At 36.3% G+C, this 16,503-nt stretch overlaps 1 protein-coding gene across 1 annotated transcript in view; it reads right to left on the reverse strand.

Annotated features, from left to right (window-relative positions):
* SEMA3A (semaphorin 3A) overlaps positions 1–16,503 on the reverse strand; it is a 158,166-nt gene that overhangs the window by 108,519 nt on the left and 33,144 nt on the right. Inside the window, exon 2 of the mRNA XM_010213041.2 lies at positions 2,748–2,905. Coding sequence (XP_010211343.2) covers positions 2,748–2,905 — 158 coding nt within the window. The remainder of the gene's footprint in view (positions 1–2,747; positions 2,906–16,503) is intronic.

The raw sequence follows: 16,503 nt of genomic DNA on the forward strand, positions 1-16,503 counted from the left end.
ATCATATTATGTTATTTCATCCTTCAATAATCACAAATTGCAGATCAAATGCTATGGAATGTCTTTACCCATTTTCTCTTTTTCTTCTTCTTTTCTTTATTTCCTTTTCTTCCATAAAACTTGACAACAAAGAAATGTCATGACAGAAAAAAAAATAAAGATGATGATAGGAATCACTGCAAAAACAATCTTGAAAAGCAGTCTGTATTATGAATCTCAGCAATGAATCCTGAATACTAATGATAAGAGGGTTGACTCTCCATTATGCGGAGAAAGAGTTCTTCCACTGTTTTAAACCTGATATAAAAAAAAGGATACTGAAAACAAAAAAAAATACAGATTTTTGCTAACAATAAATCCGATATGTGTGAAATGCAGTCTCACATTAGGCTTATGGCATCATAAATGAGGTGTTTGCCTTTTCAGTGCATCTACTAGTTCACTCTTTTATGAGTCTTCATTAAATAACAACAGCAGAAACTGTGGTATTTGAAAAGTATCATGCTGTCAAAATAGGAATGTTGTTGCTATTCCTATTGAGTAGCTTAACATAAGTAATCTTAAATCTGAGTTTATTATGGTGTTTGCTTAGTAGAAAATGTATCTCACTTCATACAGAGAAAAGCCAGAGACCCTCACAGTCAATTATTCATGTTTTTTGAAAAGCTTTTAGGAATTACATATAGAATAAAACATCATCTTCACATAAAATGCCAGGCTATTCATTTGGGAGCCTCAGATAATGCAATATGAATGGCCATAAGTCTGGATTAGAACCTTGGTGTTCAATACAGTTTCTTAAAGAAAGTAAATAGGAAAGTATTAAACAAGGGAAAGAAAAAAGATAGAGATGGCTGAAGAGAATGGAGGAAAGGTTACGTATGGCTTTTAAAATAAAATTTGTAATAGCATCTTTAAATACAGAATTATCTTACAGTGTTTTGAAATCCAAACAAAAATCAAACCTCTTAAGTCTGTAAAATAGGGCTGAAAATTTCATGAGCACTTTCTCTCTCAAAGGAGTCCTGCTACTTCCTGTTTCTATTCTTGGCTTAAAATGTGCAGAGACATGTGAAAATTAAAATTTACTAGGTTGAAAAACATTAACCAAACTTCTCTGATCTCCCAAAAGAACCAGTTCAAGTTCAGTTCAAGTTTTGGGCAAAGATTTCTATATTTTTCAAAACAGTATTTTCATTTGTAAAATGAATGGCTAAATGTTCTCTTTTTTATGGTCACCATGCAATATTCTTCTCTAATTTGATTTAAAAGCCTAGAGCTAAAGGGCTAAATTGCACCATTTTAATGGCAAATTATCTTTCTGAGTGTTGCTCCTGTGGAATAATTTGTTGCTTTCACCAATCAGATAGAAACCTTAATTCTTTTTAATATAGTTGCAGCAACAGCTGGTGAAGTTTCAGTTCAAGTGCAGCACCAGCAACATTATGTTTTTGATCTAACTTTCTTCAGTGACTCTCGTTTCTTTATTAAAGCCAAACTACTTTTTAACTACTATTTTTTTAATCCTTATGTTTAATTATAAGACTTAGAGCTTATTCTTTAAGTCAGTTTTGAACCTTCCATTCCATGACACCAACAGCAATTCTTTATTTATTATATTAGTATTTGCGTATAATTCCAGGGAGTGTTTTAATGGTATATGAATCCTGAAATCTGTAAGATACAATCCCTCCCATTCTGCAGAACTGGTTTCTACAATGGAAACACCTTCTTTCTTTTAATTATTCCAGATGTTTTTCACATTAAACTATGAATCCCTTGGAGAATTCAAATAAATAGCTAGTTTCCTTTATAGCCCCTCAAAAGAGAATAGAAAATACTCAGTTTTCCTTTTATCCTTTTTCCTTAGAGAATACAAATGAATAGCCTGTCTTCCCCATGAACAGAAAACACAAGGTATTTATTGCTATCATCTTAGGAAGCTAATAGTCAAACGGGCAAAAGGTCAGGAACACCAAGAAAAAAAGTCCCAGAGTATTGAAGCAATATATCACCTGTAAGGGGGTAGTCTCTAGATTTTAAAAGAGACCATCAAAACATTAAATATAGCAAATCAAACCTCCATCTCACTGTTTACCTTCTAAGCATTTTGTCTCATTAAAATAAATGAAAAGCTAAAATGATTTATTATTATTTATTTATTGGTCTCAAACAAAGCATACTCCAGATCATCACCAAGCTGTTTGTCAGCTTTTAATTTCTCTTCAACTTTTACAATAAAATTATACTTCTCATCAAGAACAGAAAGTTTTTATGCATGTGTTGTTCTTTAATCAATTTCTAATCTGTTATGGCTCAGCAGCAGCAGAAATGCAATGTCTTAAAGTGCTGTGTTAAAAAAGCAGATATCAACACTCAGATTCTCAAAGAGATGTGTTTTTTACCTGCAACAAATACAAGGTAATATGGCCTTTTTGTACAAGCTGCCATAATTGTCATCTTTATTTTATTTAGCTGCAAACATGAAAGCATGCCTTATTTGTGAAACAGCTGGATTATTCACTTATCATTGCTACAGTTACTGTATTATTTCTCATTTTATAATCTCATTATAAATTTCATTTTATAGAGTTTTGTTTATTTATTTAGCCAAATAGTATTCCTGATAAGAGAACATTTACTACATGATTCAAACGGTGCCTGACATAGTCTGGGTAACAACAGTTGTTGAATGTTAAAAGCACATAAAACACTTTTTTAAGCACTTAAAACATGATTCAAGGTACCTTTTGATATTCTTTGATGTTAACCAGGTTGAAAGAAAATATGTGATCCTTTGCTCCGACGTACAGTCGACTCCGCTCTTCATCCAAGAGGAAAGTGTGGTAACTGGAGCTATTAGCTAGTCCATTAAAATTGATTATATTGTTGGATTCCAACATTTCTGTAAGACAAAGGCAATACTTTCTATGTTAATAAAATTAAGTCATATACAGACTAGTATCCTGACTTTGTATGGATTTCATTTTAACAAGTGATATTTATGGACTGAAAACCAATGAGAGCTTTTTGTACCTGGGCCAGTGAATGTTATCATTTTAAGTATCCAAACCCAAACTGCTAGTGAGATTCAGCTCAATACAACAGAAGGTCAAAACATCAATAAAATCAATGAGAATCTTCTGTGAAGGTTTTAGATGGCAAATTCTATCCATGTAACTCATCAAGTACTGGACAAAGTTCAGTTTTGTTCTGTCAATGAGATTTTCAGGCATCAACTTGAGGATGACCAGCGGATATAACCACATCTAAGCGTAAAATCTCCTATTTCCAGCATAAAAAAAACTATTTCATACAGACCTATAAATTATGAGAAAGGAGGAAAAAAAAAAAAAGTCCAGTTGGTGAGATAAAAACACATGTACAGCTCATCCTCATATGTATTACCCACATGGAGGAAATCCTCTGTAACAACTGGCCTGGATGCCAGCCTCAACTCTGTGAGGCACCAGAGCAAGCAAAGTGCTTCAGGTGCAGGAGCATCTCACTGATGCTACCGCATTCATATTCCGAGCAGAATACGGGAGGAAGATGAGGAAGGGAGTGAACATATTGGCAGCCATGGAGAAGACTACTAGAAGGCATGGTCAGACTTTCCAACAGCTCATGAGTATGGTACCTGGCCAGCCATGCAAGCCAAGGAGTTGTATTTTTCCCTTCAAAAAAGCTTCAAAATGTTCAGAATTTGCCTAATGATACTGCTTATGGTTTTGGTACTAAGATTAAGCTCTTCCATTTTCAACCATTGCTTCAACTACTGTCATTGTGCTGATAAAAATCAAGGTGAACCTCTTTTTTTAATAAACATAACTTGAATCTGCTATATTTTCCTTTTTTTGCACCCTTTTTCCATCTTTTCCTTTAACTGGAACACGGAAGATGTCAGATGGAGTTCCTTTGGATCTACATACCAGCAGCAACATCCAACACTTACAATTGTCGAGAATTTCATTAGCAATGACTTAACAGGCACACAGGTACTAAGCCTATATTTTATATTCATATATACCAGGTGAATTTTGAAGAAGATTCCTGGCTGATATGGCATAATGGATAGGCAACACATTCAAGGAAGATAAGATAACACTTAGAAGATGTGTAACATTCAGCCTAGATTTGTATTCTTTGCACTTAATTGGACAAACTTTCAATCACATCAAAAAGAGCTTCCTTACCTAGGGGTGGAACAAAGTGCCAGTGAATGATCTATAGTTCCCTATTCCAGGCTTTTTCTGATTGAACGTGACTATATACATTTATCCTGCAGCATGCTTTTTAAAACTCGTGCTACTTGTACTCAGGACTTAAGTTTTCTCCCTCTCTCTCTCTCTCTTTTAAGGTAACAAGAAGAAATCAAATCACTCCAAGCAGTCTTGTCAAAATAATTCTTCTGGATTCCTGCCAAGTTTTAGAATTTGACTGTATTGTCCTCCAGTTCACTTATTTGCATTTTGTTAGAGACTTTACTAATTCTCTTTACATTGTAATGACTGATTCAGATGTTGAATGTCTCTCTGCTGAATAGACAGTGATGCAGATGATTGATTGCTTAACTCATCTTAGATCTCTCCTGGCTAGAAATGCTTTGCTGTCATCCGTATCTGTTAATTTTTCTTATAATATAGCTGTCAAAAAGCCTCATAATTTGTTCTTCTCCGTCTTAGTCTGAACTCTCCTAGGTGTGATTCTGCCCTTTGCGACTGTGGAATAAAGAGAAGAAGCTGCTGAAATCAGTTAGCTATGAAAATGTGAAACCGGTATAAATGAAAAGATGATCAGTCAGACACAAAGCTGTTTGGTTTAAAATAAAATGAGTTTTTTTTTTTTTTTCTGTTCTGAATATTCACATCTACAGATGGTGTTTGATGTTTTCCTTTGTTTTCTAACATTCATGAAAAATGCCAGATAATAACATTGGATCCTAACATTTATTATGGCCAAGAGTAAATTACATCACCATCTTCACTATTCATATATCTTCACAGTGTGACTTAAAAGGACCAGGTGTAGCTGTGCAGAGAAGTGGGATTTTTTTTTTTTTTTGTGACTTGTTAGAATATGCAATGGCATTAAAGGAAAGATAACATTTTTTTCTCTTTTTCCTTCTTTTCCTTTTCCCTCTTTTCCTTTTTCCCTTTTTCTTTTTTGTGAAGTTGAAATTGAAAACCATTTGAATTAGCTCCCAGCTGCCTTCTGTAAGATTAGAACATTACTCCTGGGTTTTAATCTACAACCTGTTGTCCTACTCAATTCACCTTTGTAGGAGATGGCCAGATTTTCAGTTCTATTTCAAAAAAAAAAAAAAAGTCTTAGAATATTATTGTCATTATATTTTAAATCCTCTTGTGAAATCAGTTTTCTACTGAACGAGGACCTAGTCTGAGAATATAGGTTGAGGGCAGAAGGGCAGAAACGACCTTTAAGTGCTCATGATTCTCTTTTGCTACAGATTTAATTAGTATTGAGTTACACTGCAACTAAGAGTGAAAACCTAAATAATCTTTGCAGTTCCACTGCTTTTCATTCTGATTTTCATTTATTTCTCCAGTAACAAAGCGCTTTCTATGACATTCTGCATAGGGTTGCTGAAGAACAGTGTAATGGCATTTGCACAGTCAATACAAATTACGTATTCTACTTCCTCAAATTAATTAGTTTCCAAGTGTTTACCATCCAATGCTCTTTCGGTACCCAGCCAGAGGCTATTGCTGAGAAAATGACAACAAGAGCGGTGACAGGACTCATTCCCTGAAGGGCACCAACATCCATCAACTCTGTGAACGGTCCATCAGTCATGCTGCTGAGGTATATGGCGGATCAGTGCTTGTTCATTTCTCCATGCTTCATCCAGTTATTTCTATTGTAAAGTTGGGAACTTTACTCCTCCAACAGTTACAGTGAAAAAACATTTCTTCAATAATTGCTCAGAGGGTGTTTTCTTACTTCCTTTTGATGTATCTTCAGCCATATGCATTCCTGTTGTTTCTAACATTTCCCCGTAAAGCTAACCACTCCACATTATGACTGTAATATTGTCTATAAAATGCCAGAAGAGGTAAACTTAGAGTGGGTGGTGATACTCTGAAAGTAATAAAGACTTCATTGTTTTTGTTATTGGTGCTTGCTTCCCACATTTATTGAGAGTGATGCAGGTGACCAAAAGCAACAGTCTGAAATGCACGACATGTCCAAAAACACTATGTTATCCTGATTTTTTACTTGGAATAGTCACTGAAGCCATGTGGAGTTTCAGTTTCTCAAGATCTGAGGTACAATTTCTCTTCATTAACCGCTTCACCTCAAATGCATTTAGGAAAATAATTTGTAGTCCTTCTGACTTGCTTACTCCATTTTACTCATCTTTTTCTGCCAATGTCCAAGATTTCTGGTATTTGCACTTCTTGTGTATGCCTTCCCCTGGATTCTGCATGACCTTTCTTCTATTAATTCCAGGGTTTTGTTGATCCAGTCTATGATCCAGACCTGTGCCCGAACACTCACTTGCTTCAGAGCAAGCTGGCAAATGTACAGAAGAAAATCAGCCCCTAACTCTTGTCTCAATTCTAATGCATGATTATTTAATTTGCTAATGGAATTTCAGTTTAATAATATGTATACACACTGAGGGTCAAATTCCCACAGTGAAGTCAATGGAAATATGCACGCACAAGGAATGTAAGTTTGGTTTATTTTTATGACACGTTTTTCATTAAAGATAAGCCAGAAAACCACAGCAATAGCTAAGATGAATACATTCAGACAAATCTTGAGTTTGCTATATCCATGGCTGGTATTTCACTGTAGAATTTGTGTTATGTCCCTGTTGTTTCAGTAGTTTTGTCAAGAAGAGAACATAACAAACCAAAACCATCTGAGTTTGTACCTACTTCAATATTGAGTAAATTATCTTTTTAGTGAGCAGAGCTTTGTGTTACAAGTGAGCAAACTTGTGAGTTTTAGCCTCTGTTCCCATTGCAGTTTTCACAATAACACATCAGTCAAGATATTTGTATTGATAAGGATCAAAGGCCCATAACAATTTCCACAGAAATCAGAGGGAAAGACCCCCAGTTTCTTCACCAGGATTTAAATCTGGCCCTGTCATATTACTAGTGACTCTGCAGGGCGACTAGATAATACATTCAGTTCTGCTTGTCATAACATGCTCATGAATCAATGAGTGGGTTGATGGTTGCACAAAATTCCCGACCTTCATTCCTTTGCCTGCAGTGATAAGATCTCACAGTATATCTCCAGTAGATAAAAGATGAGTCAATGAGTATTATGCCATCAAACAGGGATTTTGCTGAACTGTGAGCAATGCCTCCCACAATGTCATGCTAGAACATTTCCTTCTTCTCTCGCCAGGCTTTTACTTTAGCTCCAGAGTATCAGGTGGCCTCGTGTTTGCACATGCATATGCTGCTTACGCAGATGCACACTGTGCCTCTTCTGTATATTAGCATATATATCTTTCTAAATAAACCTAGATATATATTAGTCATTACTCTCTGTGTGATTATTTGATTAATTCCAAGACATTAAGACTACTGTGCAGGGAAAGGAGTGGATATTCTAACTTCTGACCTCTTCTACCCATTTTACAGTTCAGCATGTAGGCAGCGAAGAGTCTGCGTGGGACCCCTCTGCTTTGCCCTTATCAAACAATGCAGAAAAGGGCAGAAAAAGGCGGGAATTGGCAGCATGTCAAAAGAACTTCCTGAAAGACATTAACCAGATGAGGGGTTTGGGCAAAACCAGGGATGCAGAAGGGAAAATGTGTCAGACTTGCGAGTTAATTCCCACATCTGAACAAGTCAACTAGACAAGTAGACAAAGTAGACAAGCTGTTATGCACACAGCGGGATATTTCCTCCTTTTAGTAACTCAGGGAGGTGATTTTCAGGTGTCACTAACAGGTGAAACTGACCCTGTTTAAAATCCAACATTTGGTAACATTCCAATGTCCTGAAGAATACATACATACATATATATATGTTGTGTGTGTGTGTGTGTGTGTTTTTTTTTTTTTTTTTTTGGTAAGATTCTGCTGTTTTACACTTGAATTGCTTTCTTTCCTCTACTCCTCAAATGTCACTGGGACCTTGCGATCTGGCCCCTAGTGAGGAGAAAGATTCGGTTTTCCTTTGTAACAAAAAGTAATAAAGAATCCTGCTAACAGGCTGTGTTATAATTCAAACCAAGATTAACTGCCATGTTTAGTCAGAGGAGATTTTCTTCAGTGCAATTAATTAGAGTAATGGACAGCCATTTAATCAATTGTTTAATATTTCACGCTAAGCAAAAACCAGTATTTTTTAAAAAGCAGATATCTTTCTTTTGTTACAATTTTGCCATAAACATTCAGGCTATCAGGCTTTTAATAACACCCTAAATGTGCCAACACTTCCAAAGGATTTTTAACAATGATCATTTAATTTCACAGTATGGCTAGCAGAAAATAGAAGCAGAAAACAACTTTAAAACAAACCTCGAAACCTTGTGATATTGCAAAATTTCAGAATTACAGTGCTTAGGAACGTGATCATTTCATTCTGAGATGAAAAAAGCCAGGTTTATGAAACGCATGAGCTCATATTGTGCACTAAGTGGTTTATCCATTTTTTATTAATGCAACAAGAAAACTTTTGCAATCAGCACCTTTGTTTTCTGCTACGTTATGAGCCAGATGAACTTGAAGCTACACAGGATTTGTTGTTGATGGCAATTCTGTGTTATTGTAATTTCAATGAGATAAATCACAGCGAGAAAAGGGACGGTTATCTTATCAGTAATCAAAATACAATTGGAACAGGGCCTCTCACAGCTGTTTAATCAATCCCAGCTTTCATCCTTCTCATTCACCTTATCATAACAGTTGCCAATCATTAGGTTTCACTGAACTCTACTAGAAAGAGTACTTTGGTTGTGCTGTAAAACTTTAGTTCTGAAAGAACATGTAATGCAGAAATGTAGCTCAAGAAACTACATTGCCATTACGAGGTAGTCAATTAGATGCAGCCAAGACAAGATATGCAGTTTTTGGTGTACTAGTGATGGAGGCCAAGCAGTTTAAATGAAACACTCCTGCTTACCTTCCACTGCAGCAAAGAAAACCTGAGGGCCACAAGTAGAGTTTGATTAAAACCAGATCCTTGAAAGGAGGAATGTTGCACCAATGTTTTGTTTCAGTTGCACTGGCATAAGTATGGACTAACTCCTTTGACTTCAAAATACTGATGCATATGTTTTTTATACTGTAAAACTGAGAGTAGATTTTAGCTCATTAATGTCAGCGCTATTTAGCTACATGACAGCCCTTAAAGTGTTCTTGATTTGAATAATTGAAGGAGTCACATGATATTTTAAAGACATAAAACATTTAGATCTGTAAAGCCAACCTGCTTTCTCTTTATTATCTTCTTTGTCCCTAAAAGTGAATCCAGATTATCCCTATTGCTCAGTTATTTTCTTATAAGACATGAGAAATAATAACCTTTGAGCTAAACATGGGCTTATAGAGGTTGATTTCATGTATTTGTGAAATTATTGTAATATCTCTTATGAGTATGATACAGATTTAACTGTGAGTTGCAAAGATATTTAAAAACAAATTTGTTACAAAAGCACAGAGAATAAAGATTATTTACAGCATATTTGTAGAAAACAATGAACACCTATATGTGTATGTATGTACACATATACACAGACATATAGACATACCCCTATACATCTGTATGTATTTATATATATAATGACAAAAAAAGACAAGCATCTGGTTTTACTGAATTCTCTATCTAAGGGGAAATGTTATCTAGCTCGAAATAGGCACCACCAAAATAAGAATAGGTACCACTTTTGCTACCTCCCATTTGTACCCTGTTATAAAGACTGTACAGGAGAAGTAATGAAAGTGCATTGTGAGTCCCCAGATGCTAATTACAACATCTGTAACTCTTAGGCTTCTCCAAAACACACTAGATAAGGTAGCAAAATACTGAGCTAATGGTGTCTCAACATACCAGCTGAAATACCGGAAACACAGTAGCAGCATTAACTCAGTTCTCTGCCTTGGGTAAGCATCCTGAATGAGTTTGGTAAGTAAAACATGGCACTGCAAGACCCTAAATTATACTATCTGCAGCTAAATAGACACCTCAGTTTCTTTCATTAAGCAGCTCAGCTATCAGATGTGATTGGTAGTTCATTAATTCTCACTATTTGTTTGATACTGCTGGAAAGTTAGGCTTTAATGAGCAGAACGGGCCCTGGTTAACAGTGTGAAATCATGGGTAGAATTCACTTCAAGGATTGTCCTTCTCACTCTTCTAGAATATATTTCAAACGGTCAAGGGGGGAACAAGGTGGGAATATGGTCATGTTCCATCCTCAGCTTGGCCTAACCTCTTGCTGGGTCCAACCATGAACAGCTCACAATTTCTACTCACTGCCAAGCAATAACGAGATGGGAGAGTACTTGGAGGTGGATAAGAAAGAAAAAATCTTCTTGCCTTCTGTGCACATGTGTAGATCTCCTGGGGAGACCAGATCTACTGAGTCCTGACTCCAGGATGATTTCAGGTAAGGAATTCAGGCCCTTTTATAATAATACTGAGAGAAATGAGAACTAAAAAGACCCTTGACTCTGTTAAGGATAGAAAAGTTTTTTTTTTTTTTTTTTTTTTTTCTCTCCTAGAACAAAAGTAAAGCAGAAAAGGAACTGTGATTCTACAGGCTCATCTATCTGCCCTTAAAATATCAACTGTAGATAAAATAGAGCAGCTGATCAAACTTTAAACTCACTAATTTACTTGCAGAGTCTAACAGCCATGGCTAAGGGGTCAGCAAAGATGAATGCATTTTGCTCTTCATTTAATCACGGTTTCATGAAGTTCATGTTCAGTGACCAGGATGCTACACTAGACTACGCAAGCTACTTTTCAGTTAGTCCAGGGAGTATGCCAGTGCTTTATCATGATCTGAATGACAACCAAAAGCCAGATGTAATCAGTCCAAGGATAAGGTGCTTACCTGCAGCTTTTGCATGGGTGAAACTGGAAAAGCTTTACGTTTATTTATTTATTTTTAGTTATTTTTTCCACTTCTAATAGCTTATTTCTTCATATAATCCTTTCAGGGGAAAGAAAAAGAAGGAAAAAAAGAACACAGCTTCTCAGGTGAAAAGAAAATGGTCTGGGTAATGTCAGAATCTGTCAAGATGTTTTGGGACTGTTAAGCAACAAACTACTTAAAATACCATGACGTTTGAGAAAATTCCTTTCTGAAAGCTGACCCAGTGAGAATGTTGACTTTTTCTTTTCTCGTTCATCTCTTAATACCACTCTCATTTGAGTCTAACATTTTAACCCAGGATTCCAATGTCTAGTCAGTGTCTTTATAATTAATATATCATCAACAACTACTGATCAAAATAAGAACTTTGTTAACAAGTGCATTAAAAAGCGTATTGGAGTTCTGCTAATAAAATCTTTCTGGTAATTATATATTTTTTTTTTCAAGGCTAAGAGTATCAAAGTTTGCTTTTATCGTAAAGAAATCTATATACTTCAAAAGAAGGGAGATTTTTTTAGAATCAATAAGATGAGGTGCTAAATTTGCTGGAAATAGCAGAATATTTTTTTAAAAAAATGTCTGTTTCAATTTCAGGTGTGAATTTGTTATTGGACAATCAAGTTTTCACAGACTTTTGATAACAAATATGGGCAAGGTCCATGACAGATTTACATATCCAATTTCAGACAGTGTTAGACTGAGTGTAACCTATAGCAGGATCTCCTAGAAAGAAGGATCGAAAACCGGATGTGCATCTACCGATCAAAATACTTTGACATCACTGAAAGCCCAACAGAGAAAAATTCAGTCTGAAATTAAACAGTTTTTTTTTTTCAGCATGCTCTGACTTTTAATTACTTAACACATCTGCTGAGCAGATGATAAAAACTACACTGAATACTTATGAAGGTGCTATAGGGTATGAAACTTGCCTAGCAATCCAGTGGCATATGCAAAATCGTAAAATAGAATAAAGAGTACTTAAGTTTTCGCTGCTTCAGGGACAGATTTATAAAGGAAAATGCATTTGACTTCTTTGAAAAAAAAAGTCTTTTTATGCTTCAAACACTTGTGTTTATTTGTCTAACAAGTCTTCAAAATCCTGGAGATTCATAAAGTGCAAATAGACTTTGGGGCAGTCCTAGCTGCAGGTAAATCATATTATTTTATAAAACAGCTGTCTTAGATGGACAATGTCCAGCTTTTCTTCCATAGGTACAAACCAGTGACCTCATATTTTCAATTTCAGACATAGCTATCACCACTCCTCCTGTTAAAATTTGTTTTTTCAAAGAGGGATCCGCTCCTCTGCTTTGATCACATAGCCAGCCCTTGGAGGAACTGTCTGCTTGCATTATTAGAGCAGATGAGTAAAATTCAGCTCAGATTTACATCCTTCTCTCCTCTGATAGCTCTTATTTCTTCTAATCCGCAAGGCGGGATTTGGATGAATTTCAGCAAAGGGCTGAAAGCCCCAAACGCCGTTAAACGGTCTTGGGAGCTCATATACCCACACACACAGCTCTGCTAACTCGCTTTAATCACAGCATACACAAGAAGGAACTTTTTCTTACCCTCTGACCTTCCTTCCACAGAATTCGGTGCCAAATACAGCAAGTGATGCTCGATTTTTGCTTTGAATTTACTCTAGTGAAAATCAAAGGGCTTACAACATGGGTAACAGAATCATACCACTGTGATTCTGTGATATGTGGAATATATTTGGTTTCCATTACATAAAATTGAAATTCTAATTAGTTAAATCAACATTATTTTCTTGCATTGCCAGTAGCACCTACACAGTGTTAGGTTGGGTTCTGTGCAAACAAAAAGGAAGTTCTATTTCCTCCTTTCAGTATTCATGTCATAATCAGAATTATTAATCAAATAGCAACGAAGTCCTCACTGCTGTTTTTCAACTCAGTGATTTTTTTCCAAGGGTAACACTGCTCCATTAATCAAAAATTTAAATTTACCTTGAGCTACACAAACCAAACTAACCCTGTTTTCAGTATTTATGTAATTAAAACACACCCAAATGGGAAACAAGAAATTTCTAACTAAAAAAAAAGGAAGAGATTCAATATGGAAAAGGAACCTTAAAGTAATCTTTACCTTCACGTTATGGACCTTGGACATATTTGAAAGGGGATGGAAGGAGCATGTTTCAAACTAAAATTCCATGACATACCAACATATTTTGAACTGCACTTCTGATAATATCAGGAAATTATGGTACAAAGCACTTCTTTAGTTAGCTTTCTATTCCCCCTAAACTTGTCTTAGTCTGCTTCACTTCTCCAGGGTTCAGATGTAGAAATTCTTGGCATGGTTTGGAGATGTTCATGGTTTCAAGGGGCAAAGAAGTAAGATTATGGGAAAAAAAAAAGAAGAGAAAATAATATAATGAGGATAGATACCTTGAGAAGGATAGTCACATTGTCTGATGTGACATGTAATCAGGCAAAATAGCCCCTGCCATCCTTCCTCCCAGCTCCCAGCCATGCTCTCCTCCTCTCTCCTTGTCTCCCCTCTTCCAAACATCCCAGCTGGTCTCAGGCAAGTTAAAGTATTTACACGCAGCAGCCTCTCACACTGACTGCTTCTGTGGTCTGTAAGAGCATTTCAAACTCTAATTACTTCTAAACAGCTATTATTTTGGAATAATACATACATCCTTGATCTTTTAAAAGAACACCAGCAAAAAATGGCAGCGATTTGCAGAAATGAGGGAAAATGAGTGGATTATCAGCTCTCAGGTAGCATCTGCCGTCTGGATGGGCGTAATGCGTGACAAGATTTGGGTAGGAGGTTGTGGTGCTTGACCTCAGAGCACAGGTTCATTTGCTTAAAGACATGTCATTGTAAATGCAGTCAGATCTGAGGGCACACCACATCGTCTGGTGTGCTGGGCTCTGCTCAGAGCGACCTCAGAAAGGAGTTCAAGTTAATTAAAAGTAACTTCAAGATGTTTTGACTCCAGGCACATGTGAGAACTCAGCCAATCCAACACGACCCTGTTCGAAGTGGGTGCCTTTTGGATGCTGTGTCACTTGAAATAGCTGGAGGATAGCAGCGCATCTGGCCACATCTCCCCTCACATTCTGCAGCAAGTTTCAGCAAGAGGGAAGCGACACACAAGCAAGATAATCAAAAAAGTATTTTTTGCTTCTTTTGCTCTCTATTTTTAATAGTAAAAGGAGTTACAATCCCTGTTCCTAGGCATCTTGTGAAACTGAGTAAATGATTCATTGTATCAACACATTAGCATCATTATTTTTGGTGTTAGCATCAGGAATAAAATTAAGCCAAATTTTGCAAATTTTGCATCAGGAGAAAAATAATGCAAGTTTTCTGCTTCTGAAGTTCTGGTGGAATATAAATAAGAAGGTTGCATTGATCATTTTTTTCTCCTCAAGCTTCAAAAGCTACCCCTTTTTTTGCCCAGACCAAGATCACAGATCAAATTTATTTTACCTGCTTAAGACCCTTGCCAGAACAAAAGCCTTTAGAAGACCTGTAACCTGAAGATATTAATGTGGCCGAAACACACTGAAACAGAAAGTAGGCTTTACCTCTTTTTTCTTACTATTTAAAATGAGGATTATCCGAAAGTAACAATTTCTGAAAGTGTACAGGGAGTTTTAATTTTTTTCATTGCTTCAGTGCATTTCTTTGTGCTTGGAGTTTTCAAGCACAGGAGAATTTTCGCATGAATTCAGGATCATTCTCCACTGGTGACAATGAGGTTAATGAATTGCTTGACTAGGTTGTTTACAGTTTGGCCTAGGTAAAGGACACACTAAAAAAATGCTTTGGATAGAGAAGAAAAAGGCAGGGCACTTTCCACTTGGCCATCCAGATCCAATGATATTACTCATTCAGAGCAGCTCCAGTGGTTATTCCGCTAGTTTCCCTCCAAAAGAATGTTCCTTTGGATCCAATATGCAACTGTACATATATGTCAACTGTTGCACAGGCTTCCAAATGCCCACAGGGATCCAAGACACTGTGAGTCACTGTTGACTGATGAGCACCATTTCACAAAGGCCTCCACTAAAAGTTGAAAGGAAAACTCACATTTTTCCTTGATGGTCACACACTAACATATTATAGTTTGTGGTATGCTCCAGAGATTTTTTTTTAATTCATTTAAACTTGAAGAAGACACTGATTCAGTGTTTCCAAACTAAAGTAATACTGGGTGGTTCCAACTTCTAAGGAGACAGTTTTCAGCTAAATTCGTATAGCCCTCTTGCCTTCAGTAGACCTAAATTAATTTACAGCAGATGTGGATACAACTTGAAATAAGGTGAATTTGGTTTCTCTTCAAAACCCCAGATTATCTGGCAGGATTTTGATTAAATCTGGAATAAAGCAACATCATGTAACAATAAAGCTTCTACATGTTTATAAGGTAGAAGTAATGCTAAAGGAAGACATTACAAAGTAGTATCATGACACTTGTTGTAGACTACTTTCATTCTTCTAAAATCGCTGAGGAAATGACTCCCTGATCTGATGATCGGGAATTTTCCTATTGACTCATAGACATGGAGAGAACTTCAAGAATACAGTGGTTCACAGGCTCCATTAGTGAACCTTGTAGCTCCAGAGAGCATTACCAGTCTGTATAACCAGTGCACTAAATATTTCTGAAATTCACCCGTTTGCCCACGTATTGTAAGCATTTCTCTTTCCTCTGCTGTAAAATAATTATTCAAGAAAAAGAAAACATTTTGCTTTGTTTTTTTCCTTAAACAAAAGTAATTCCAGTAGCAGTTGACATTGTTTCTAATATAATGAGAAACATTTGGGTTTATGTTCTAGCTAGTCTAATTATGAAATGCATCAGGGTAGATGTGTTTTCTTTTTGTAGCCACTAATACTAATTTGACCTACTGGGGAAACAATTTCAAAATGTCAACATTTGCATGCCCGAAGCCCACTAAGAACTAGAGGGAGTCATGTGCGGAGGTCCTGCCTCAAGCTGTGACACACTACTTACCTCCTCAGAGGGAGTTAACACACTAATTTGAACAAATAAAATAAAGCCACAGTGGTCAGAGGAAAATCACCTTGGCCATATTGGCTAATGGCAGTCTAAGTGGGATATTACTTAATTAAACTGTGCTCTGACAGCTAATAAGACAGCTAAATAAGGAGCATATAAACACTCCACAGAACAGCAGGTCTTCAAGCTTGGGCATAAATATGAACATAATACCCAGTTCCCTAAAATAAGGTTACTGTTGCCCATTTTAGAAGTATAAGCTTTGAGATTTAAGGCAATAATTTATACATTTGCTGCATATGCTGGTTTCTGCAGATGTACTTACCAGAATGTACTCCTGAGATTCAGATGCTAACAAGTTTGAACACCAATCTAGTAGAAAGGCCCCAAAGTTG

Source organism: Tinamus guttatus, unplaced genomic scaffold (genome assembly GCF_059628265.1).
Source record: "Tinamus guttatus ecotype Peru unplaced genomic scaffold, ASM5962826v1 Tinamus_guttatus_pri_ptg000193l, whole genome shotgun sequence".
NCBI classification, from domain to species: Eukaryota; Metazoa; Chordata; class Aves; order Tinamiformes; family Tinamidae; genus Tinamus; species Tinamus guttatus.